Consider the following 26,711-nt stretch of genomic DNA (forward strand, 5'->3'; position numbering starts at 1 on the left):
TTGTAACATGGGGAGAGTTGTAACACCACCAATTCCACGAATCAGGGACAAGATAGGAGTCGTACGATCATTTCAGTATTTACACACTTCTTCCCCGATCACACATGTGACTATCAAGGCTGGAAACAGGTGCATGCAGATTCTATAGAGAAAAAAATGATTTTGAAGTAAGAAAGTACACTTTTTGACCAAGACTCTATTTTGTTTAGTACTTATACTATTGCAGATAAAACCATGTGACTTTTATTAGAAAAAAAATGTAGTTTCTCAGGCAAAAGGTGTTGGATTTTTCCCCTGCTAATTTCAAACCACTATGCTAATAAAGCTAGCTAAACAATGGCTGACGGGGTGGGGTGGGTTAAACCATCCCCATCCCCAACTGGCGGGAACAGGAAGAAGAGGCAGTCTGAAATACTCACCGATACACAGTGAATCAAGCATTGATGGAGGAAGAACAGAGAAGAAGACGCAAAAATATAGGAAAGAGTAGGCCTATCTTAGGAAAGAATAAAGGCAAGCGAAAGAAAAAGGGTAAACAGCCCACCAAGAAAATGTTGAAAGCCAACGCTGAGGATGCTGAGGCCTCAGACAATGAAACCTTTCGTGTTGTCTGTATGGAGCCATTGGGAAACTCAAAGCCAAAGGAGGCATAGGTAAAATGTGTCCTATGCAGTCTCTGGGCTCACCAAGTCTGCAATCAAGGGTTACAAACATTCATTTGTCACCATTGTGACTCTGATTAAAAATACACACGCACATAAACACACCTAGGCATTGTTCTTTGTTAGACCTAAATGTTCTTTACACAGCTACATTGTAGTGTTCATTAACCATACATATCGTTAAGGAAATTTGTTCTAGACTAGTTTACACACACAGACACACACCTGTGTCAAACAGAGAGTGGATATGAGTTATGGTCAGTCACATGGTGTGGCCTCTGCTTTTGCTTATTTTGTCTAATTGTTACAACTTACCCCAGCATGTGTTACAACCTACCCTGGTAGAGGGGTAGGTTCACCATGTACTTGACATCACCTCATGAGGTCTGTGATGTTCTTGCAGAGGTTTGAATTGGTGCAATTTGTAGTAAACAAATGTGGGTACTTTGTATTAAAGTTTGAGAACTCTAACTCAAAAATTCAGTGAGTTAAAGGTGCTGAAGCAAAAAGTGTTACAACCATACCCGGTCTCCCCTAAAAAAAAAAACCATCTAAAACAGGATTTCTAACTATTTCATCTAAAATATATGTCAAGTTTCTGTGCACTGCTGCAACACTGCATACAGCAGGTTACCTATTATTAATTTTGCCCGTGATCCTCTAAATCCTGACTTCACCTCTGAGCATCCTACTTTTGGGTCCTGACCCTCCTTTTGAGAGCCACTTGTCCAAGCAGACAGAAACCAAGATTCAATGAGACATAAACATAAAAATGGCTTGACTGCACTCTAGTACGTGCGTGTATACGTGCGAGTAAATTTCCTAAGTTGGGCAGCTCTGATACATTCCTATGACGGCACGAGTGGCTTGTACTCCTACACACCTGCCTCTCTACCTGGACTAAGAGGAAGCGTTTCCACTTCCTCATGCCGCCGGTTTTCCCCAGATACACGAGTGAATAAAAGGTCGCCGCCCGGGCATGATGGTCAGCAAAAGCAGCACAGAAACCCTCGAAAGAAGTCAGAAGAGACAAAGATACAGAGAGACAGAGACATGGACCTGAAGCAGGTAAGTGACGCAGGTGCTCTCTGCGCCTTTCATCCATCTTCGGACCGACTGACTGACAGTCTCTGTGCTCCTCCGCAGATTCTCATCTTCGGGATGTTTTTCCTCGTGCCCGTGTCCCTCCACTGCATGAGAGAGGACAGGGTGGCGGAGGCAGCGGAGAAAAAACTGGGGATGCTTGTGCCCGAGGGGGATGCAGTTGAAACGGAGGCAGCTGGAGAACCACCTGCCTGCCCCGTGGAGCTGTACCGGAGATATGCACCTCAGAACCTGAGCAGCAGGTCCCTGTCTCCCTGGAGATACGTGTAAGTAGCATGCTGCTTTTTTCACTATCATTCATAGATTTAATGAAACTATATCTAATGTATTTGAGTTAAACCTTTCCTTTGAAATATTGAACTTACCTACTTTATCTGTTGTTAGATTCAAACTTTTTGCGCGCACAATAACTTTAAATTTAAACTAGCTCTACGTAATAACGCATACCCAGACATATCTAAAAGGATAAAATAATAGTAACATGCATGCACAGTCTTCTAATTCGTATGTTAAACTTGCATACCTGGCTGCAACAACTTCATCCATGAATCCAGGCTTTGAGCGTCAATGACGTACAGAAGACGTGCGCCACACCTCGGTTAATTAGAGGAAAAGCATCCATCAGTATACAGGCAATTTCACTGATTTAAAAGTTGTAATGACGTGATTTTTTTTAGTAACGTTTACATGTCTCTTGCTTTTTAAAGTCCAAGATATAAGCTCACAATTATTGATGTAATTTAGACTATTATCTGTTATATGAATAAATCTGACAACACTTGGGTTTTTTGGGTATTTGTAGTATTTTCTTTGTTTTAAATAGCATAGAATTCAAGTTCCATGAGTGATAACACCTCTTTGGGGCCAAGTAGATGACAAAATTTGTTTGGGGACCCTTTGATCTATATTTATCATGAAATTAGATAATAAAATAATCAGCTTTGTATGAAAGCATTTCACAAACTTGACAAGCAACTGACCAAAAAGGTCAAAAGGAACACCTAATGGGGTTATTGCGCGTAATTTGAATGACTGTACTTCATTAATCTAACATTTAAGTTATTGGTTCAAAGAATAAGTATCTGGTATATTTCTAGGAAAATTCTCCAGCTTCACTTCATGTTTCATCTAATTTTCTTTTCTTCATTTCATTCCAGACTTAGAACAATGCCTGATTACTTTCCTTCCTCGTATTATGAGGCTCAGTGTCTCTGCGAGGGATGCATCTTGATCGAGAATGGACCAGACAGGGAGAAGAGACTTGTGCTGAGCGATGACTACAACTCAGTCCCCATATATCAGACCAGAAGATTTCTGAGGAAGGAGCTCTGTGACAACAGGGAGATCAGGGAGAACGAGGAGACCTACCGCTTGAGGCCTGTTTCTGTGAAAGTGGCTGTGGGTTGTACCTGTGTCAGACCCAGGGTGCAGTGGTGACAGACAGAAGGACTTGAAGTTGTATTTGTTTTAAAATACAACTTCTTCATAAGTTAGGGGTGTCACAGTGAGATGAAGAGGTGAAACCAGCAGAGTGTTGGCTGCATGTACTGCACAGTTGGCACCCCGACATCATTAATGATGCTTCCCAAGTCAAGGTCACATCAGCCTCTTTTTAAGGCTGATTTATTTTCACATCATCATATGATGCTCTACACTGTGTGATATTTAGGTCTTTATAGGTCCTGTTTGCTTTTATTCTTATTGCTCTGCATAATGCAGCTCATGTAAATGAGGTTTTTACTCTCCCTTTTACCACTGATGGCGTTGCCATCGCATAAAACAGCTATTGTATAGTGTTTTTAAACTAATAATTTAACACTGCTAATAATATTTAAATAACAATAATTATTATTATCTATTTATTTGTTTGTTTTGCATTTGAATTGGTTAATTAAGTGAAGAATTGTCATGAGAAGAAGACTTGGTGTTTATGTGTGTTCGATATCTTGTGGGTTTGTCCTAGTAGGACTTGAAAGTCTTATAAAAACTGAAAAGTTCAGCTTCAAGGAAGCAAATAAAGATGAATGACATTAAAAGAAAACAGTCTGTGTTTGGTGCCTATAAGTGATTTCAACACCCAGGCTTGGAAAAGCATCCTGACACAGGTTAACCAGCATCACTGGATTTGTTTATCTTAATTTCTAGTAAGAGAGGATTAGTTAGCCTCTCGCCCAGTGACAGCTGGGATAGGCTCCAGCCTCCAGGTGTATTTGAAAATGAAATACTTTTTAGGAATCCCTGCTTGCATCTGTGCTGGTGAACCACAATGCTGCTGCGTCACTGGCAAAGCTTAACCTCCCTTCACCCCAGCCTTCTCCTTTATAGCATAAAGCTCATATTCAGATACATGCTAGTATGGATTAATAGCTTTTGAACTAATTTTATTGTTCATGTATCGTCATAAATGTATCTGTCCATATGGGGGTTTCTAGCTCCCTAGAAAATTAGAGCATACTGCTTGACTACCCCAGAGAGCATCTTTTGAGCAGAGCCTTATCCACAAAGTCAAAATATTTATCCATTTTGCAATAAATAAAATGGTTACATGTATGATGAGTGTGTTTCTGACTAAACCATGGCATCATGGATAAGTAGATGCGAAGGTATACCTAATAAAGTGATTATTGAATAGTCAGTCAAATCTGTTACTCTCGGACAACAGACAGCTCAACTGTCCACATTATCCACAAGCTGTTATTTGATTATTTATTTATTTGTGTTTAAATAATTTGTCTTAACCGATAACTAGCCAATAAAATAGAAACTCATACAAATTAATTTACTAATAAAAAGAATGAAAAAAACTTATCAGAAGCAGGAGTAGGCCTGCCAGAAGTGTTTGCTATAAAACTTTACTTCAAAATACAGAGGAAAAATAAAATACCTATACACATTTTGCCAGGGTTATCTCATGGATTATAAATGTTGCTAAATACTCAGTTACCACAGAGCAGTGGAAAAAGGTAAGTCAGTTAACATGATGCTCCTCTTTACAATTAATACAAGTTCAATGTAATAGATTCAGAACTACTGGAAAAGTTTAACACAACTTCCATCAACGCCCACAGAAGCCAGCCCTATCCTGTTCTCTCTTAGCCCAGCTAAGGTCCACCAAGAAAACCTGAGCATCTTTCTGGCTTTACCTGGACTTGTTGGATTTCCATTTTATAAAAACTGCACAACTTAAAAAAATTGTGTTGCTGCACTTGAATCAGACCTCCGACAACTTGGTGTGCAGATTTACTGCAGATTTTCAAAGAAGAGAAAACACAAAGAGAAACTCTGAACAGATAAAGGCAGACATAACTGACAATTTTGGCTTACAGTTGCTTGTTCTGCTTTTCTTATTCAAATAATCAAAGTCCTAAATGAGATTGTACATACAACACCCCATGCTGAATGTATGAAAGCTCTTCCATTAACCTGTCATTAGCATTAAAGTAGAAATACCTGACAGAACAGTGTCTTCTGCTGTCTGAAATGCAGCTGTTCCATGTACAGGTGCATCTCAAATATCATAACATCATGAATAAGTTAATTTCATCCTGCAATTTGATCAGAGAAGTGAGACTTCCTTCTAGATACATCTCATACAAAGTGATTTATTTCAAGATTTTTTTTGTTTTAATGTTGATTATTACAGCTTAAAGCTCACAAAAATCTAAAACCCACTATCTCAAAATGTTAGAATATCACAAAACTCCACTCCAAAAAAACAATCTACAGAAATGTTGATCTCCTGGAAAATTTTGCTCATTGCACTCAGTAACTGGTTGGCACTCCTGCACAAATTAAATTTTCACAATGTGGCATGGAGTTGATCAGTCTGTGGCACTGCTGTGGTGTTATAGAGCCCAGGTTGCTCTGATAGCAACCTTCAGCTCGTCTGTATTCTTGAGTCTGGTGTCTCTTAACTTCCTCTTGACATTTCCCCAACGATTCTGCACAGGGTTCAGCTCAGGTAAGTTAAGTTGACTGGCGAATCAAACACAGTAATACCACTGCACTGTCAGAAAACCAGTTTCTGGTAGTTTTGGCTTCACTATGGGCAGAGGTCAAGTCCTGCTGGGGAAAAAAAAATCATTATCGCCATAAAGCTTCTCAACAGATGGAAGCATGAAGTGCTCTAAGATCTCCTGGTAGACGGCTGACAGCGTTGACTCTGGACTTGATTAAGCAGTCAATCAACACCAGCAGGTGACATGGCACCCTAAACCACCACTGACTGTGGAAACTGAAAACACTGGACTTCAAAAACCTTAGATTCTGTGCCTCTCCGATCTTCCTCCAGACTCTAGGACCTTGATTTCCAAATGAAATTCAAAATTTACTTTCATCTGAAAACCATACTTTGGACCACTGAGCAGTGGTCCAGTTCTTTTTGTCCTTGGTAGAGGGGACAGGCTTATGACATCTGTGGTTCAGGAATGGGCTAAAACCAAGAATACGACACTTGTAGCCCATTTCCTAGACCTGTGTGTGTGGTGGCTCTTGATACAGTGACTCTAGCCTCAGTCAGCTATTTGTGAAGCTCTCCTGGACAATTGTCAAGTCAGCAGTCTTCTCCATGATCCCAGTTGTGTGAACTGAACAAGAATGAGAGAATAAAGACTCAGGAAACCTTTGTAAATTGGACCTTTCCACAACATTCGAATATTCGAGATAGTGAATTTTAGACTTTTTGTTGCCTCACTGCATGAAGGTTACTGGTTTGAATCAGACAGACTGTTTTTTAAAAAAAAAAAAAGGTAGTTTGATAACTGGATGCACACACAGAATCATACAGGAATGACAGTAAATAAATCTTTTTATTATTTTATCTCAATTTTTTTTCTTTTCTTCTTTTTTTTTTTTTTTTTTACAAAGTTAACCCTCATGAACACATCTTGAAAATGAGTCCAGATGTTCAAGTCACAGTAAAGCATTAAAATGTTCCTTTTCTCTGACAGTTCATTTATGTGGCGAACTTCTTCTGACGGACAGGTGCAGGCAGCTGAGACATGATGTCCAGCAGGGGGCGCTCCACCACAACCAGAGAGCGGTCCTCCAGTAAACTCACACACAAGAGATGCTGCGGAAAAATACAAATGTTATTTCCCTTGTAAATACAAGGTTTAACAAGAACCTATGTTAATCATAATGCAGATTAAACTGTGTTTTAGAATATAATCTGACTGGATCAAATCAAAAATACTGATTTAAAATTTTATGCTTGGATGGATGTTGATATTATAAGGCAGAGTTGTGATGCCATTCTGACTTTATCCAGCTGTCTTTATCTGTGTCCATCTTTTTATCTTGAGTCTCCCCCTGTCATAGGTTTGATTTTGCAGGATTTCAGAGACAGCCTGTCTGAAATTTCGAGACATTTTCAAGTACACGTGTGATAATGACTTTTAAACAATCTTAAAACAAGAAGAGCTTCTCTATACTCATGATGACGATGATACCTGGAAATTCTTGCAGATCTTAAAAGCATGACTGTGTCGTATCCTCTCTGCCTCAGGAAGACTCTTTAGTGTCATCTGATTGTAGAGCAGAGTCTTTGCCTCAGGAAGTGGCTGAACATAAAAACAAACGCAAATATTTAAAAAGGTCACCCAACACTCTCCTGCTTTTAATAAAATAACTGAATCACACTTGGAGCTGATTAATCAGAGCTCACGTACCAGACTCTGGTCGATGACACAGAACATGAACATGTCATGTAGGATGATGTGAGCTGGGTTTGTAGGATTGAAGGTGACGTTAGTGATGAGTGTGTCCCTCTCCAACCACAGGGAGTGCAGTCCTTGTTTTTGCAGCTTCCTGCTCCACTCTGTGTACTCCTTCTGCACCAGAGAGTACTCAAAGATCTGCACCACACAGACGCAAACAAAACACACGTTTTGAAATCTGGAGCATTTTTATCTCAATTTTAGCTTTTAAAAACATTAAAATAAATGCTGTCTTTTTGTGGCTTAAGATTTACATTATGGTATAAAAAACAAGTAAAAAAAACAACAATCTGAATATTTCTCCTGCAACAGACAACTACAACACAGCTTTGATGGCTGCAAAGTAATCCTTTAATGTGACAGCAAATGACAGGTGTTCAGTTCTTATTTTTTCATTACACTGACCAGCTTGGTTCAATGTAATGACCTGGCACTGCAACCCAGCCTGGCAGGGAATTTGCTTTACCACTGCAACTGAGCTACCTTGTTTAAGGAAACATTTAGAGCTGATGGTGTGGCATGAAGGAGAAGCATCCATTGTTTCAACTTCAACATTTCTTGTTCTCTTCTTCTACTGGTAATATGGCAAGAATTTCAAAGTTTGTTGCAGAAGTTGCTACTTAGACACATTTGAAAGGCGTCCCCGAACAGTGATGAGCCCCTGTGATGTTCTTTGAGACAAGGCAGGCTCACTTGGGCCCTCCACATAGACTGTAGAAAGAAATTGACAAAACCTGTGCGACGTCAGCCGTTTGATTACAATAGGCGGACTCAAGCTGCTTTTGAAGCCAATCCGTGGTGACTTCCATATTGAAATTGCTGTCTCAGCTGAACTTTAGATCAACCTAACAGACAAGAGCCCGCCCACTGAGCTGGACTTTCTGTCAGCTAAGCTAGCACCAAAGCTAGTCCTCTGGGTGATAGATAGGTAGTGCCTGCCAGCCAGTCAATCAAATGAGACGATAAGCCTATCGGTGCACAGTGAGGTTTTTCCTAAATATAACTGAAATAATTGTGGTACAAAAAAATTCAACCCCCATACAGCATGCACTCATGAAGACATTAGCTAATGAGACACATTTCGGTTTTTGAACCAGGCTGTAAACCATTTTATTTCTACTTTTACTTTTTAAACCTGTGTCGTGTATGTGGTTTCCGTTGTTCCTGCAGCCAGACTCAAGTGGACACTCGACATATTGCAATTTTTTGCACTTTCACATTGGCTTCATGTTTCAGGACTGGAGGCTGCTGCGTGGCCCTGCTCCAGATAAGGACCATTACGCAAGTCCTTCAGGTGCTTTATTTGCAAACTCCATGCAGGCTTTCATGAGTTTTGCACTAAGGAGAGGCTTCCGTCCAGCCACTCTGCCATAAAGCCCAGATCAGTGGAAGGCTGCAGTGATGTTTGTCCTTCTGGGACTTTGTCCCATCACCAGACAGGATCTCTGGAGCTTAGTCAGAGTCACCATCAGGTTCTTGGTCACCCCTCTTACTAAGGCCCTTCTCCCCCGATTGCTCTGTTTGGCCAGGTAACCAGCTCTCGGAAGAGTCCTTCACCTTCAGTGAAGCAGAACATTTTTGTGTAGCCTTCCCCATTTCTGTGCCTGACAACACTCCTGTCCCTGAGCTCTGTAGGCAGTTCCTTTGACCCCATGGTTGGTTTCTGGTCTGATATGCATCGTCAGCTGTGAGGCCTTCTATAGAGAGGTGTGTGCCTTTCCAAATCATGTTCGTTTAATTTACCACAGGTGGACTCCAATCAAATTAATTCAAACAATCATCAGGCTGCAGCATAACAAAACTGTAAATATGGAGAGGGGGTCTGAATACTTATTGAACACACAGTATGTTTAGACCCAATTAGTAATTTAAATACATGAAAAAATGAACCAAACGATTAAGCTGATGAAAAAGGTTTCCCCATAAATGTTGTGCTCATCTTGTTTTCCTAGGCAGAGCAGTTGATAAGCAGTTTAAGTTTAATGCTGTACGTACCTGTTGGTCTGCATGCACCACAACCAGGTTGCTTGTTGCTGGGTTGATGGCGAAGGCGGTGGGGCAGGAGCTGTACACTGGAACTGTACAATGTAGCTGCAAACAGTGAGTCATTAAGAAGTTAATGTTAAAGCTATCTCCAAGGAATAGCATAGAAGGTATTAATATAATAAGGAGGAACATCTCAGCTCCCTCTAACCTTTAGCTTGTGAAGGTTGTAGACGTGGACCTCACAGTCTGTGTTTGCTGTTGCCAGCCATTTCCCATCTTCACTGGCAGACAGCAGGTGGACTGGCTGTCTGGAGCCTAAAAAATATGAAAAGTCAGGAGGACAATGTAGACCTCTGGAGACTGAACACTTACTGTTATTCAAACTAAATATTTGGTGTGATAATTATAGTTTGATTTATGACGTACAGTCAAACTCTCTGGAAAAAACTTAAACAATAAAACAGAAACTGGCAGTCATGGGAATAGAGAATCTATGTGAGTTTGGCTTCATCTGACAGGATCCTGCTGGGTCTTGGCATAAAAAAGTAAATTTAAAGACTAAGGATATAATGCCACAATTACAAGTAAACTAACAAGTAAGTAAGTTCCCTGAATTACGACTCACCAGACTTTGGTTTGAGGGTGTGAAGGTATTTACACTCCAGCTGGTTGAGGGCAACAACAATGACAGTTGAGTGAGCAGAGGAAGCAAAGAGTTTGGAGGAGTCTGAGGAGAAGCAGAGCTGGTGAACCCAGCGGAGCTCTTTAGGAAGTCTGGAGATCTAAAGAGAGGAAGAGGAGGAATAGGGATGAGCTTCATCATGCTCCTCATTACCTACATACACGACCTGTCATGAATAGGTTTACACAGGACCTCAAACACACAGCCATGAATTATATATTCTAATGTCCCATCAGATGAGGCTCTAAATGTACTTAAAGTTGGCGGCAGGTGTCTTTCAGACAAAAAGAAGCTCACCTTTGTGATGCTGATGTTGTTGTACTGTAACCTGTATAGACGGACACTGGAGATGGTGGAGTAAGCCAGCCAGCCTCCACATGGAGACAGAGCACTGCAGCAGATATGATCCTCCCCCTACAACATTCAGAGCACACACAGAGTTTTGTGTCAATACCCTCTAAATTCACGACCACAACAGGCTGAGAGCTCAACTGACAGATACCATCGAGACCAGTAAAACTCATATGAGTTTTAAATAAGATCCATTTGTCACTGAATTCGGTGTTTTTATGGTGTTTGACTCAAGTTAAATAACAAAACACAGTTAGAAATTCACTTTTTTATGGATCATTATTAAAGAATAAACCAAAAGCTTTCCCAGTTATTTGCATAATGCAACTGCTGTCATATTTTAAAGATGGTGGATTAGACAGCCTCAACATAGCAACCTGTTCAACTGTTCCTGCTACATGTCAGCCTACTGATGGCATTTGTGTCAGATCTTACTTTAACTTTTAGTCAGTTCCAAGATGGTCTTCTGAATCCATGCTGTAGCTACGTTGTAGTGGTCTGAGCTGCATAGTGGTGCATTTGTGTGTCTGCACTGCTCTGAAATACCTTTAAAGTAGTTCAGTATTTTGGTGTTTGTACCCCCATGGTCCTGTATAATGGCATTTTTGGAGGTTTTGTATGTGGACATCCTCTGCAAGCCAGTACTATTATGCTCAAGTGCCAAATCTCTCTTGGTGGTGTGGCACTTAAAAAGGACTAGTTTCCCTGGTATCTGTTTACCTTCCTGATGAACAGAAGTGTGCTTTAAGGCAGGGGTTCTCAAACTATAGGGGGCTAGGGACCCATTACAGGACAGATCATTTTCCAAGGACCCCCACATAACCCTAATGCTGATTATTTGCACTCCTAGATGCTGTATTTTAAACTCTTCAACCTAAATACAAGCTCTTGTCCAGTTGAGTGTAGCTTCTTACTTTTTGCGATCCTTTGAGCAGCCAAATAAGAAACCCACTGTGCTTTTTCTGGGGTTGCTGTCAGGTTCAACATTCCTGTTTTCTAGCAGATGTATTCCTCACCCTTTGTCAGAAAAATCTTTTGTTTTGTCCTTAAACTATGCATGCTTTGTAATGAGATGCCGCTTAAGCTTGGCGGGCTTCATGGCTTCATGTGAAGCCACACAACACATTTTGGAGCTCCGCCCCTGTTCTCTATAAAACCAAACTCAAGATAGCTGTCATCATATTTTCTCAGTTTGGGCCTAGCATCACCTGATGAAGTAGACACATTTAAATATTTCTCTGTTGTTGCCAGCTGGACCTGCACACCATAAAGTGTACTTTTACTGACATGTGCTGCCATTTATCCCCCTCTAGAGTACACACAGTATGTGTTTTAACATGTTGTAGAGAGGCCTCTGAGTAGGGTTTAAGGCGACATGGACCTACAGTGTATGCTACAGCACAGATTTTATGCAATAAAAATCAAGCTTAACATGTAAAACAAAAGGTCCAAAAGGCATCTGTACACACCTTTGTCTTCAGCTGGATCAGTTTCTCTGGTTTCCTTTTCACAGGCAGACTCTCACCAGGCTTTCCTGTTAACACATACTGGAACAGTTAGCTTTCTGTACGTATGTCTACTATCAATACCACTATTACTGTTCTGTCTTGCATTAGAACAGGTGAGTTTGTGTGCATGTTTTGACCTCACCATGTCCATCGCTCTCCCCAACTCTCCACACCTCTAAGTGGTCAGGGAACTGGAAGAGCAGCAGTCCTGCTTTCTTTGCACAGCATACAAGATTTCTCTGTATGGAGGGCAAGCAGATACAGGGTACAAACATGATTGTTTTTCATGAAAGCTATCAAATGTCAATTAAAAAAAATGGTCTTGGAGTACTTATTGAAACATATTTCACTTCAACTCAATATGTACTCACATGTGGGAATGCTATCTTTCGCAGCGCTGACTCTTGGGTGTTCTTCTCCACCTTGTCCAGCAGAGGTCGCACTACCAGCTGGGTGTCCATACCTGACATGTCAAATTACAAGCTCACATTTAGATTTGGTTGATGTATATAATGACTGATGGTCCTATCAGCATATTACATGAATTGCACACCTGAGTTACACTCAAGGATTGCATTTATCTTAGATACGGTTCTTTAACTAAAAGAAAGACTGCTGTGTGCTTCTATGTTATGATGCACTCAAACACAGAGACAAAATCCTTGTGTCTTAACCTATAAGGCATTAAATCCTTGAGATTCTGACACTGTTAAGATTCAGCATTGACAGAAAAAAGTCATTATACATGCATTTAAAGTTCTGATAACAGATGTTACACTGACCTCCAGAAACCACAGCAATGTCTGTGTGAGCCAGCGCCCTCACATCATGGGAGTGGTTTTTAAAGGTCCTTGTTCTGATCCACTCATTGTCATGCCGGTCCACTGTGGAGGAGAGGAACTGAAACTGGATGACAGTTCCCTCTGATGTGCCTGCGACCAGACTGCTCTCATCCTGTCATATATTCACAAGATTTAATGTTATGGTGGCTCTGTAGTGTCATGAAAGTAAAAATATTTTTAACTAATCATGGTGTCAACAACACCGACCTGTGAAACAGCCAGAGCCAGAACATCCCACTTGGTGACCAGATGGGTTTTAACCAAGGTTCCTGTCAATCCATCCCAGATCTGAACCTTTCCTGCAGAATCACCACTAACAATGGTGTGGTCAGACAGGAAGGCAATGCTCCAAACCACCACCTCTTTACTCTTAGATGCTCCAACACCTCTCTCCACCAGCAGTCTGTGAGTAGCGTGGCCTAAATTCCGCATAAATAAAGGGGAATTAATACGCCATCAACATATTTACAGTAGAGCTGGGCAATATATTGAGTTATATTTTCAAATATTATTTATTTTGCATTAATATAATGTTCTATGTTTCCACTGACTGGCCATTGAAGAGCACAATATAGACCAGTGATACACAACGCATGGCTATTGAGCCACATGTTCTTCTGTGATGACTTGTGGATCTTTAAAGTCTTAATTAAAAGTGGGCATGCTGTGTCAAGCTGCATGAGCTGCAATCAGAGAGTCAAATAAAAAGGAAAAAAAGAAACAGCCTTCTTCAAAGAATGTGTCCATGGCAAGGCTTCAAATTTGCATATTTGTGGAAAACAGGAATTAGTTTATAACTCACTTGTGGACTGTCCAATCAGACTCATATTTGCACTAATTAAACTTCTTACCACACTAGTTACTAATTTAATCTATATACTGTCCTCAAATGCTGCCAGTAATTGATCTATTCACTTTAACTCAAATGCTGCATAAAGGCTCTCTGGGGTAAAATGCCACACCGCATATGCATATTTGTGTACTCATCAACTATCTTAAATTATCCTATCTACTTCATGTAAATCTGCCCACACCCTTGCATGTTTCATCCTCTGATTATGTCAAGTCAGCATTCTTGCACCCTGCAACCATACTATTCATGTACAAGGACTTGTATATGCTAGAAATGGTATCTACAAGAGCTTGTACATATTCAGATCTTAATCTTTATACTTTTTTGTTTATTTTTATGCTCTGTATTTAATGTTTAAATCATGTTCACTTAGAGCAAAGCTTACCAGTTAAATTCGTTGGTGCATATGCATACTTGGCAAATAAAGCTGATTCTAAAGATATGATTTTTGGTCCATATTTGCCAGCCTGACTCAAAAGACTCACCCAGCTGCTGATCTTCAGTTGAAAAATGTACTTACTGTACTAATCGTTTCAGAATTGGGTTATATCTGCTTACCTGTCTCAGCATCAAAGATTCGAATCATGTCCATCATGCCGGCAGCGATCAGAGTACCAGAGGGATGCCAAGAGAGAGAAATAATGCGACCTGGTGGAATATTGAATGTCACAAAGTCATGAGAAGTGCTGTTCAAAGTTGCTGTAAAAAAACAAAGTTGTCTGAGCATGAGCATGAGCATGTGCTTCTTCTGTGTTAAAAAAAAATCTACAAATTTTAAAGTAACTCATTTTTCATGTGAAAATGGATATTATCTAGGAATTAGCAGTAATACTGCATCCTGAGGTATTAAATAATAGCCACGGTATTGCTTTAACTACCGTCATGAGGACAGTGCTGCACAATGAGCTCACTTAAATAATAAATGCCTTGAGAGTGTGTATCCATTGCTACCTGCAGCACCACTGCCTGTGTGTGAAGATGATTTAAATGATAATAAAGAACTCCTGTTAATGATGTCAGGCTAATTTGGTAAATGACAAATGTGCATCTTTACTGGTTTACACATCTTTGTGCCATGGCACGGCATGGCTGGCACCACAGTATGGTCTTAAACTGCTGAGGTCAAACTGTTTACTATGCACCAGGGGCTGAAATGCGATCCATAAATGAGTTTAAAAACACTTTAATTCTTCTTTCTTGGTGCAGGTTGGTGTTAAGGAATGATTAAGTTTATAAATAATCCTATGCGCTGTTTCCTGTAGGAATGTCAGACGCAACTGAAACCGTCGAAGGTTTAAAAAAATGTTTAAACCCATCTTTATTCCTTTTTATATGAAATTTAGATATAGTTTATTGGAACTTGGTGGTTCTTTCTGGCACTGAAGTTGTCTGTAACTTTTCACACATGGAAATTAATCATAATAAAAGTCTATCTTCAACTGTTAAAAAACACACAGGACATTACAGCACATTCCCAGATCATATGTGAAAATGGTTGATTATCATTTCCTATATTAGATCCCAAAGGACGGGAGAGAAAAGATAAGAGTGTGGGTATGTGCAAAAACAGAAAGGAAAAAAAAGAGGAACTTCATTTACTCCTCTGTCCTGATGTAGCTCAATTTATTTATCGAGTGTAAGAACAATTCTTCAACCATTAATCATTTCCAGCGCTCCTGTAAACCTTGCCTTATAAACTTTTTTTAAAGCTCAAAGTGTGACTCTATGATACCAATCTTCCTACTGATACTAATGTCCATAGATTGGCTCTTAAAATTGTCATTATTTTCTTTCTGACTGGCCATAACCGAGTACTGATCCATAACTGGTCAAGTGGTAACTGTTGAATGTGTAAACGTTAAACACTAGATCCATATCTGGGTGGTAATAATTTCATCTCAGCAGAAAAAAATGACAATGTTGTGCACATCTGATGAAAATAACTGTGGTCTGCACTCTATGGATGTAATATCCATTTGAAAAACAGCAAAATCTCTCACCTTTCTGTCTGTCGAGGTTTCTCTGAAACTGAATTCTCTCCTCCAGGATTTCAAAAATCTTTACAGTCCCATCTTCACAGCCCAACTAAAAGAGAAAACATTCAGTCATCAAGCAAACCTAGAGACCCTGAATCAGTTTACTATGAACGAGGATTTGACTTACCGCTAGCAGAGTTCCTTGATTGTTGCTGCTGAGGGTCCATATTGGCCCTCCATATGCCTCTACCGTGTAGCGGGGCCTGAGGTTCTCTAGGTCATACTCAGTGATCTCTCCATTCAAACCAGCACTGAACAGACGCTGGCCAACCCAACACAGAGCCTCTATAGCTCTGCCGTCCTGTCCTGGAATGACCTGTGAATCAAAATCTGGGGGTTATCAATGCTCAGGACACTGTGATACAGAAAATCACAGACAAGTTGGATATACTGTAACAGGCTCAATCTCATTCAGTAAGTGCAAGCTGAGATGTAGTATTAACACAGTGAAGCCCTCTTCAATAATACATATACATCACACATAGAGCTTCTGTAAAGAACTTATGGTTTGTCTTAGTTTTGATGAAAACAGTTCCTCTTATTTATTTTGAACTTGAACTGTGTAGGGACTTATTTTTTACCTTTTAAGATAATTTTTGCCAGGAAAAAAAGGAAGGAAGGTAGTATTAGGAGAATGTTGTCAATAACTTTGACTAATATCCTGAGCTGCAATTTCAAGCATAGAAAATAACTAAAAACAAAGTAAATCTTTAGGCTAATAGTCTCATATACTTTAGCAGCTCGTGAAAAGGCATCTGGAGGTTTAGATACATGTTACGTACGTTAATGTTAAAGTCCCTATTCATCTGATTAGAATATCCTTAATCGACCAAAAACGACTGCATGATGATACAAGGCCACTATTACTCAATCACAGTGCTGTTCAGTTTAATATGATACTCATTGTTTTGAGCAACGGCAGGTAAGTTAAACCAGAGGTGTGGTGGGCACACTGATGTGGCTTGAGGCAAGTCTAGGTGTGCAGTGGGAGTTTGTTCAACTATACAACAACAAAAAGTTCATTTGACGCGTTTTAAAGGGGGCGTTTTGAATATCAAGTATATGCTGTGCCTTAAGATTTTGGATTGATCTTATGTGTACCTTGGGGAAAAAAAGGTTGAAAACCACTGATCTGGACTCTCTTTGAGCTCTTACCTTTTCTTGGAAATAGTTGTCAGCAAAGCTGAAGATCTCCACAGCTCCATCAGCCCGAGCCAGAGCCAGCCGCTCAGTGCGCCTGTTGAACGCCATGGCTCTGATAGCGCTGGGCATGTAGTCAAAGAAGCGGACACGATGCACCTTAAACTCTCCCATTTCACCTAAAAATATAAACGGTTTAGTTTTTACCGCTGAGCAGGAGACTCCAGATAACGTCTGAAAACTGCTGTCCGATACCCAGATCAAACGTAAAAGCACAGAATTTAAAACAATCACATTAAATTACACAATAATAACACACCATATAAAAACAGAATTTACATATTGTCTACCTTTCCGTCACTTTATTTTCGTAGCTTTAAAATCCCCACGCTAGAAAACATCAGTAGCCACGTTGGGAATCTTTGAACCGGAAACGTTTGACACAAACATGCCAAACTAAACGGAAATACGTCATCATTGTAGCAACCCTATGGTAACAACACAAGATTATTTTGTTTGTTTATTTATTTGAGAACGCGTCTCGGTAAAGCTATATTTATAATTATTATTATTATTTTATATAAACGGTATTTATCTAGTCCATTTTCGTCTTCAGACAAAGTACACTCATTAGCTCTCCAGAACAATTGGTGGCAGTAATGCGTTTTCAACAGCAGTTAATACGGTTTTTATTTAGACGAAGAAGAAGTGGGCGGCACGCAGATGACGTACAGCTGGCGGGAAATGTTACTGCAGAGTAAACAGTGTTGGTGAAGTTGATCGATAAAAGTTAAACGTGAGCTTTTACAACTTAGCAATTTTAAATTTGATTAAATGTTAACCTTTTAGAAGAAGGTACTTTTGGGCGGACAAGACAATGGTTCAAATAGTAATAAGGTAAGACTTTACTTATTGATTTTAAAATATATTTCTTCCAAGTAGATCCTGCTAAAGCTTGATACTATGAGGAACTGAAGACAACTTCATTATGAGCGTTTTCACAGTTTTCATTAAAGCTTCGAGAGAACCAGACTTTAGCCTTCGTGTTTATTGCATTGATTAACCAAAGACCAAACATGTACATACAAGGAAAGACCATTTTGGCTTTCCCAAAAACGTATCTGTGTAATTCCTGCAATGATCATTTTTAGATAATTGTCCAGAATGTCCATTAAGGTTTAGGTAATTTGCTGGAAATATTTGGTTATCTTCATGGGTTCTTAGGGGGGATTTATTTGGATATTTCGGAGAATATACAAGGATTTTAAAGTAGTTTCAATGAAATTTTGGGGGTATGTTTGCATATTTTGTAGAGAATCATTAAAAGCTTTGAGTCAGATTTGTTTTGAAATTTATTAGCATTTTCGTGGGAATTTTGAAAAAAAAATTTAAAGATGATCGGGTGACTTAGGTTCACATTTTTAAGAAATTTACATGGATTTTTTAAAATTATTTTTATAGGGATGCTTAGGCTTATCAGGTTTACAGCACACGTATCAGGTTTGTTGATACGTAAACGTAAACGTTTGTTTTGGGTGTTGACTGGGAAACTCAGGTGAGAAAAGGCTGAAGTGTAATCCATTGCATGGTCCTGAACAGGGTTGGGAAATTAACCGAAAATTAGATTAAACTGCTATATGTTCTCCTGCGATTTCAAATAGCAGAAGTTGCATTATATGTTTGAACTGAAATGTGTTTCAAAGTACGAGTTAAATACAATTTAGGAGGCAGAAGTGTTGTGTTCATCACATCATCCAAACGTTAAACTTTTTTTTTTCCTAGGAAAAAAATGCAAAAAATACAGTTTTTATTGTTTTATTGTTTTCATAAACAACAATTCATTTGCAGTGAATAAAAAAAATGACTATCAGATATTTTTTCAAAATTGTTTAGCTTTTGGTCAAATATTACAAATACAAATACTACAAAATGTTGTGCTGGCAAGAATATAGAATGACTTATTGCTTGTTTGTAAAGAAAATAAGATTAGAAACTTAATGTTTTAATTGAGTTTGGTGGCAGTGTTTCTCCCAGATTTTCCATTCTCATGATATTCATGGACTGTGACATGTTTTTATGTAATGTGTGTTGATGTTTGTGTGTCCCCCATAGAGGCAGTGTGGACGGCAGCAGTCCTCCAGAATGGCTGCTGGTGGAGCTGCAGGGAGAGATGGTGTCCAGACACAACTCTGGTCTGGCTGGAAATGTGATGGGAGACTTGCTTTACACCAAAGAGGTAAATAAAGGAATTTACTTAAACATACAATTTCTATCAGGAACTTTTCCAGGGCTAAAAATAGTGTTCTGAGGACATGTGTTACTTCCTAGATGGTATCTGCTCAGGTTTGAAAAAACAAAGGTCAAACACTTTGGCATAGGGATCTGCAGAAGTGTACATTTTTGGTTTACAGTTAGTCCTAATGTAATCTTCTTGCAGATGCTGCATTGGCATATGAGACAATTGAAAGACCCAGACTCTAGTCAGAAATTCTGATGATGATGGCAAGACCAGAAACTTAAAAACAAGGGCTTAAATGAAGATCTGCATGCCGTACCATTGTGTACCAAACTGAATGGGGGACCGTAAGAAGATATCTGAGGGGGAAAAGGTGTTTAAGCTGAAGTTAATTTAGTTTTATTCCAAGTATTTCTAAGGGTGTTTGTTTGAGTTCATCTCAAGCCCGACCTGCCAGCATTCAAAGAAACATCGTGAACCCTTTTGCACTTTGTCTTTTTCTGCTGAGGTGCAGTTACTGGTCCACTTATAACTCTGATGCTGACAAGGAGTGTGAGCAGGTTGTGATAATTGCCTTGGCTTTGTTTGCCTCTGTTACCAAGGCTACAGCCATAATGTAATCAGAGCTCTGTTTCAGTAAATATTTCCCATTAAAAATCCTTACAACAGCATAATCAGGACATTCTCATTATCCCTGAGTAAGCTGTTTAGAATAATCTCAGTCAGCAGAACACAGTGTCTCTCTGTCCTCTTTCCCATGTGCACATCTGCAGTAAGTTACATGAAAACTATGCAATGTGCATCAACATTATTAAATATTTTGATAGGGATTTTAAATGCAATTAATAAGGAAACAGATTAAGAATGCAATTTACAAGGCTCCATAATAACAGTGCTTTTCCTCCATCCCTGAACCATCCAAAACAACTTTGATAGTCCTAAAGCAAATCCTATGCCTCTTTACCAAGTAGTGCCACTAATTATTTTGTTTAAATGATGCCTTTGCAATGGTAACATTTAAAAATGTAAATTCAAAATTAAATTTGAAGTGTCATTTGGAAAGCCATTAAACATGTGGTAGCCATGGCATGTTATCAGCCCCATGACCATTATGATGGTAGTAAAAATTCTTGGGCAGATAACCTACCGTACATCCACAGGTAGTAATAATCCTGTGTGAATCTGCATCTCTGTAATTATATTTTTTTACGGTCTGTGTGGCTTTTTCTTCTTTTTTTCTGATCGGGAAAAATAATAGAGGCTGCATAGGACATTGTTAACAAAGTTTTGACACATAAAGGTTATTAATAATGCTTTTCTCTAAGTCAATTGTAGCTAATGTTAAAAATCACTTTATTTTACCTGACTTATTTATTTAAACTCTACTATCCAATTGTATGTGCGCCCACTACTGTTTTACTATGCACAATGCCTCTTTTCTGCCTCCTACAGCTTCTCTTCACAACTACCTGATCTTACTTCAGTATTATTTAGGCGTACATTTCATGCAATCTAAGATCTAAGATCTAACAATCTAAGATTTGAAAGGCGTCAGTGATTACAAGAGCTGATCTGTACGAGTAATCATCCCAAATTAGTAGAGTGCAGAATAATATCCATGTCATCAACTGCATAAAAACTGTTTAAAATAGGAGGAGATGTTTATATTTAACATTTAGACGTCTTGCTCTCTCATACATTAACAGGAGTGATGCTCGACTTTCTTCCTCTTACTCTTTTTCTCTGCCTGATCAGCTGCAGAGGTGACTGGGGGTTACACGCCCTTAATGTGAGATTGAGAGCTAGGGGAGATTAGTCTGTAGTTTATTGGCCATGGACAGCTTGCTAAAAACTAAAAAATGTTAAGAAATATAGAGAGAGGAGAGAACACTTAGTGCATGCTGTCTATTGTAAACTCTGGTTATCAGTATGCATAGGACACATGAAGACAACATCACTTGCAGAACAGGATGTGCAGAACATTGCATTTTTGTATAAACATTAAAAGTTCCTCATGAGTTTTCATTGCTGCTGTCATGCAGCACCTCCATGTTTTCCTTTAGAAATGTCAGTCAAACCAAGTACATACATTACAGCCTTCACGAGTGCAAGAGTCATGCAGTTGTTTTTCAAGTAGGGCAGGTTTGCCAAAACACATCAAAGCATGTTTCTAAAGGCCTATGTGGCCATTTCATGAAAATACAGGCATTTGCATTTTTTAGGAGATTGCTTTTGAGATTCCTCTTATTTCTCTTACTAAACAAAGCCCTCAGCAGTCATTGGGATGTTGAATGTTTGTTTTATTTTCAGCACATTTTGACTAGGGTGACTCCAGATTTTTTTTATTTTAATAGGGTGTCCTGACAGAAAAAAGGTTGAGAAATGCTGCCCTAGATAAGTCTTTTCTTATGATACCCCCCTCTCTTTTAACTCAGCTGATTTCCCTCCTCCCTCCACCAGGGGGTGCCGGTGCTCATTGTGGGACATCATATTCTGTACGGGAAGCAGGTCAAACTGGAGAAACCATTTGCTGTCCTCTCCAAGCATCCTGGGCATTCGCAGGACAATCTGGGTGGCCACGACAGCGACGATGTCCCACAAACACCCATGGAAACGAACCAGCAAGAATCATCCACCACCTCTTACTCCGTGTCTGCTCTCATCAAACGGAAACTGATCTTTAAGACTCGGCCCAAACCCATCATCACTAATGTGCCCAAGAAGGTCTAGAAGGGCTGTTTAAATTAGGACTGTGAAATGAGCCTGATAAAGGACTATTCAACAGTATTAGAGTTATTAAAGCGTCTGCTCACAGACCAAAATCACATCCTGGATTGAGTTTTGAGTCATTTACTGTGATCAGGCAAAAAAGGAAATCAAGCATGTGAGACAACACAGGTTTCCCTCCATGTCTTTAACAGCCAGAACGACAGATCTCAGCTCTCGAATCATACTGTGAGTATTTTTGATTTAAATGAATCTCAGTCACCCTGGGCATAAGCAAGGGATTTAGTACCTTGACAAAAAGCATCAGGAGGGATCTTATTTTGATGGAACACTTTGCCTGGACTTATTGATACATATTGATGGTGTGTAAATGAAACTTTTTTGGCCTAAAGCAGATACTGTTTGTTGGTATTAACACTTGTGTTTCTGATATAAAGTAATCTTTACAATAAATCAATATAGAAAATAATGCTTGAATTGATTTAATTTGTCTATCACAGTGGCTCCTAGACTCTTTTTTTCCCAGACCCCCCTTTAGCAGATGAAAATATTTCCCCCATCAACGTACCCTTAAACACAAATGTACTAGGCTTGTCAAACAATTAAACTTTATAAGCCTACTAATCTTAGAATTTCTACAGTTAATCACGATTAATCTCCCCATAGTGTTACATTTTAAAATTCTACTATTGTACATTCAAAATTTTGTTTCATTTTAGATTTTTTAAATGTGGCTAAAAAAATTAGGAAATTTGTGTTTGATAGATTTTCATTCTATCAATCAAAGAGAAAATTAATGTTTAAGCTGCTATATAAGGAACTGAGATTCAGAAAAAGACGAATCAGTCAGGGTTTGGATGGTTCCTGCTGTACTTGTGAATGCATAGCAGTGTGGTGAATAAATGAATTAAATGAACAGGGATTTGAGTGGAGCGCTGTGGATCCCTTTCTTCCTGGAAAAGGATTGGACTAACATTTGCCATGAGCTGGCTGTTAGTCCTCTGATAATCTCACTGCTGTCCATCAGGATTTACACCGAATCAATGTCAATGAGTGCATCTGTATGTTCATTAGTATGGGATGCTTGAGCTTCATGCTGGCTTTCATCTTATTATGGGTGTAATATTTACATGTTTAATGAGAAACCATGCATACATGATCATGAAAATACCTAGGTTTATGATCATGTGTTTGCTCTTGTGTGTTGATTTTATACCCTCTCGGTTGCCATGTCCTTTACCAACAAGTATCGATCAGAAAGTTTGAGCAACACGTGTAAGCGGCTTTAGAAAACAAGTCATGAATATGTATGAACTCCTCTATTCTGGCTTAATAATTAGCAGTTTAAAGGAATATGCTCTAAACAGGACAACACAATTGATCACACAGGTCCAGGGTCTCAGTCAAGAGCTGCATTCAATACATGTCTGACATTATGAATAAAAAAGGGCAAAAAAAAAAGTTTTATTTAAAAGAAAGAAAGGTTTAATGATTTTTTATTTATGGAGAGAACATAAATAGCATCATCTGTCCATTTCTTATTTTCATACTTTTTTGTTTGATTGTGTTTTATGCACTTAAAATTTTACAACATTGTTAGAAAAAGTAATCCTAAAATACTATTAGACTGGCTCTCGGTTAAGGAGGAACATTTAAATAGTTTAATCTCCTCCTCCAACATTCGGCATCAGAACATGTTGCAAGAATATTTACAGCCTGTAAGCGTGTCCGTGTTTGTTTGATGAGGGCGGGTCCCATGTTGAGGTGTAAAGACGTAAAAAGCCGCCCTGTTTTCTGTGAGCTCTGAAGGGAGCGATTCATTCGGCTGCTGTAAAGCTCCTGTCCCCTGTGCTCAGCAGGCACCTCCCACACTCACATGAAACTAAAGCAATCCAGGGCAGGCTGTTAAATCAAAGATCTGTCATTTTAGACAGAATTCATACAGAATACTGACTTTGACAAAAATACAAAGAAATAACGTAGCTTTGTAAAAAATGTAAAATCAACCTCAAACTTACTGACCCTGTATTGTAGAATCATGGTGCACCTTTAAATATGATTAATATAGAATATGGAATAAATGTAGAGATTTGGGGGTTCAAGGCATGCCCCATGTATGCAGGTGGCCAAGTCTCTCCTTTCTCTCTCATCCCTGTTTCTGACAGCATCCACTGTCCTCCTCTATAAATAAAGACATAAACAGCCCCAAAAATACATCTTTATAAAATTGTTCTGAAAAGAACTTAAAAGGGGTCAATTTGTAGAGAAAAACTGAATCACATTTTTTCATTTTCTTTAATGCTGTTGTAATTTTTCACCTTCAAAATAAGAGAAAAATATTAAAAATGTCATTCTATTCTGGGGGCTGTCAAATGCTTAACGTTTTTCATTAGGAATTATCTCAGAATTTCCATGTCTAATCCTGATTAATCTCATCTTTTTGTCACATTTTGAAATCCTACTGTTTTGCATTTAAAACAGTTTTTTTTTTTAATTTTTGTACTGTCTTAAACTTAGGGTTATTTACTTCCTGATACAAACCAGCTTTTATTTTGGAAAGAAATTAAGACGCTCAAGGTCAGGGACTGGAAAGCTTGATTACTGAGAAGGCCATAGATTTAACTCTAACTACCAGAGGGCCAAATTATGACAAATTATAAAATACTCCCAATAAAAAATATAATACCTTTGATTGAAAAAACAAGGAACAAAAACATAGATTTCATTATGCAAGTGCAAATAGTAATTTTTCATTTATTCAGCTTGAGACAGAATTTAAACCAGGATGAAGAGTTTTTTTAAATGAAAGTTTTTGTTATTTTAGTACTTTTACATGCATCTAGATTAATACACACTCATTAAATTAGGCATACACTTTTTAGGGCAGTCAAGGCTCTATATTATATCTCTAAGCCAGAGATGATTACAGAGATGTGACTATTTGTAATGTTTTCATGGCAGATTGTATTTTTTTCTTATTTTTCAATTTCTAGATATTTGAAATGAACTTGAGGGCCACACTGATTGAGAAGGAGGGCGGCTTGTGGTTCCCAGGCCCTCAGTTGCCCACCACTGCTCTAGGTAGATTGACGATTACAACATGAATTTAACCATGGACAAAGTTCCAGAAAGACAACCATCACTGCAGCCCCCCACTGATCTGCTCACCTGACTTGAACCCTATAGAACATCTCTGGACAGACCTGAAAATGGCTGGTAACTGACAGTCCCCGTCCAAGCTGACTGAGCCTGAGAGGATTTGCAAAGAATAACTGAAGAAAATCCCTGAGTCCAGGTGTGCAAAGCTTGTTATGTCATACTCAAAAAGACTTGAGGCTGTTACTGCTGCCAAAGTTGCTTTCCTTTTGCATGAATTACTGCATCAATGCGGTGTGGCATGGAGGCGATCAGCCTGTGGCACTGCTCAGGTGTAATGGAAGCCCAGGTTGCTTTGATAGCAGCCTTCAGATCATCTGCATTGTTGGGTCTGCTGTCTCTCATCTTGGCAGGCCAGTTTGCTGGCCAATCAAGCACAGTAACACCATGGTCATTGAAGCAGCTTTTGGTACCTTTGGCAGTGTGGGCAGGTGCCAAGTCCTGCTGGAAAATGAAATCAGCATCTCCATAAAGCTTGTCAGCAGAAGGAAGCATGAAGTGCTCTAAAATGTCCTGGTAGATGGCTGCGTTGACTGTGGACTTCAGAAAACCCAGTGGACCAACACCAGCAGATGCCATGGCAGCCCAAATCATCACTGACTGTGGAAACTTCACACTGGACTTCAAACAACATGGATTCTGTGCCTCTCCACTCTTCCTCCAGACTCTGGGACCTTGATTTCCAAATGACAGCAAAATTGACTTTCATCTGAAAAGAGGACTTTGGCCAACTGAGCAACAGTTCAGTTCTTTTTCTCCACAGCCCAGGTAAGATGCTTCTGAAGTTGTCTCTGGTTCAGGAGTGGCCTGACATGAGGAATGCCACATTTGTAGTCCATGTCAAGGATTCGTCTGTGTGTAGTGGCTCTTGATGCGCTGACTCAGCCTCAGTCCTTTTCTTGTGAAGCTCTCCCAAATTCTTGAATGGATTTTGCTCGACAATCCTCTCAAGGCTGCAGTTATCCCTTATGCTGGTGCACCTTTTCCTACCACACTTTTTCTTTCCACTCAACTTTCTATGAATATGCTTGGATACAGCACACTGTGAACAACCAGCTTCTTTAGCAATGACCTTTTGTGGCTTACCCTCCTTGTGGAGGGTGTCAATGACTGTCCTCTGGACATCTGACAAGTCTGCAGTCTTCCCCATGATTGTGTAGCCTACTGACCCAGACTGAGAGACCATTTAAAGACTCAGGAAACCTTTGCAGGTGTTTGGAGTTCATTCAAGAGGATATGACACCATGACTTTTTGATATTGAACCTTTTCACAATATTCTTATTTTCTGAAACACTGAATTTGGGGTTTTCATTATACTCTATGTGTAATGAGTCTATATAATATATGGGTTTCACCTTCTGAAATGAGTGACAAAAATATTGAACTTTTTCATGATTTTCTATTTTTTTAGATGTACCTGTATCAGTCTTTTTTTCTTTGTAATAAATGTGCAAAAAACTCCCCAAAATTCTGTTTTCATTTTGTCATTATGGGTACTGAATGTAGATTGAGAGAAAAAATGAATTTAATTAGCTGTAGAATCAAGCTGTAACATAATAAAATTGAAGGAGATCTGAATACTTTCTGGAAACCATGATGCATGCTGTTTTTAGTTAAAACTTTACATGAAACTGTGACATGAATTGGGCCTGTACACCGGCTAAACAGCCTTTCTCAGAAAACCTACAACATGCTTTGTTTAAAATGTTT

At 39.1% G+C, this 26,711-nt stretch overlaps 3 protein-coding genes across 3 annotated transcripts; 2 read left to right on the forward strand and 1 right to left on the reverse strand.

Annotated features, from left to right (window-relative positions):
* Positions 1-443: 443 nt before the first annotated feature.
* Positions 444-3,203, forward strand: il17c (interleukin 17c). The gene is made up of 4 exons (XM_041795190.1): positions 444-612; positions 1,609-1,730; positions 1,809-2,032; positions 2,924-3,203. Exons 1-4 carry the CDS (start codon positions 444-446, stop codon positions 3,201-3,203), a joined length of 795 nt encoding a protein of 264 aa, XP_041651124.1.
* Positions 3,204-6,555: 3,352 nt separating this feature from the next.
* utp4 (UTP4 small subunit processome component) lies at positions 6,556-17,329 on the reverse strand. The gene is made up of 17 exons (XM_041794785.1): positions 17,232-17,329; positions 16,897-17,060; positions 15,869-16,057; positions 15,706-15,790; positions 14,264-14,353; positions 13,060-13,271; positions 12,793-12,964; positions 12,382-12,473; positions 12,153-12,249; positions 11,972-12,036; positions 10,449-10,565; positions 10,095-10,251; positions 9,678-9,784; positions 9,479-9,574; positions 7,436-7,621; positions 7,217-7,327; positions 6,556-6,837 (listed from the first exon to the last, which is right to left on the reverse strand). The coding sequence occupies exons 2-17, from the start codon at positions 17,053-17,055 to the stop codon at positions 6,721-6,723; spliced, it is 2,052 nt and encodes a 683-aa protein (XP_041650719.1). The 5' UTR covers positions 17,056-17,060; positions 17,232-17,329; the 3' UTR covers positions 6,556-6,720.
* Positions 17,330-17,611: 282 nt separating this feature from the next.
* Positions 17,612-22,313, forward strand: chtf8 (CTF8, chromosome transmission fidelity factor 8 homolog (S. cerevisiae)). The gene is made up of 3 exons (XM_041796092.1): positions 17,612-17,778; positions 18,994-19,117; positions 21,578-22,313. Exons 1-3 carry the CDS (start codon positions 17,759-17,761, stop codon positions 21,845-21,847), a joined length of 414 nt encoding a protein of 137 aa, XP_041652026.1. The 5' UTR covers positions 17,612-17,758; the 3' UTR covers positions 21,848-22,313.
* The last annotated feature ends 4,398 nt before the right edge of the window (positions 22,314-26,711 follow it).

Source organism: Cheilinus undulatus, linkage group 9 (genome assembly GCF_018320785.1).
Source record: "Cheilinus undulatus linkage group 9, ASM1832078v1, whole genome shotgun sequence".
Classification (NCBI taxonomy): Eukaryota; Metazoa; Chordata; class Actinopteri; order Labriformes; family Labridae; genus Cheilinus; species Cheilinus undulatus.

Coding starts and splice junctions, on each gene's coding strand:
- il17c (XM_041795190.1), top strand. CDS start 444: ATGGAGGAAGAACAGAGAAGAAGACGCAAAAATATAGGAAAGAGTAGG. Junction 613..1,608: donor TGAAACCTTTCGTGTTGTCT/GTATGGAGCCAT, acceptor GGTTTTCCCCAG/ATACACGAGTGAATAAAAGG. Junction 1,731..1,808: donor GAGACATGGACCTGAAGCAG/GTAAGTGACGCA, acceptor GCTCCTCCGCAG/ATTCTCATCTTCGGGATGTT.
- utp4 (XM_041794785.1), bottom strand. CDS start 17,055: ATGGGAGAGTTTAAGGTGCATCGTGTCCGCTTCTTTGACTACATGCCC. Junction 14,354..15,705: donor AAACCTCGACAGACAGAAAG/GTGAGAGATTTT, acceptor ATATTCCACCAG/GTCGCATTATTTCTCTCTCT. Junction 6,838..7,216: donor AGATCTGCAAGAATTTCCAG/GTATCATCGTCA, acceptor ATTTTTCCGCAG/CATCTCTTGTGTGTGAGTTT.
- chtf8 (XM_041796092.1), top strand. CDS start 17,759: ATGGTTCAAATAGTAATAAG. Junction 17,779..18,993: donor ATGGTTCAAATAGTAATAAG/GTAAGACTTTAC, acceptor TGTCCCCCATAG/AGGCAGTGTGGACGGCAGCA. Junction 19,118..21,577: donor ACTTGCTTTACACCAAAGAG/GTAAATAAAGGA, acceptor TCCCTCCACCAG/GGGGTGCCGGTGCTCATTGT.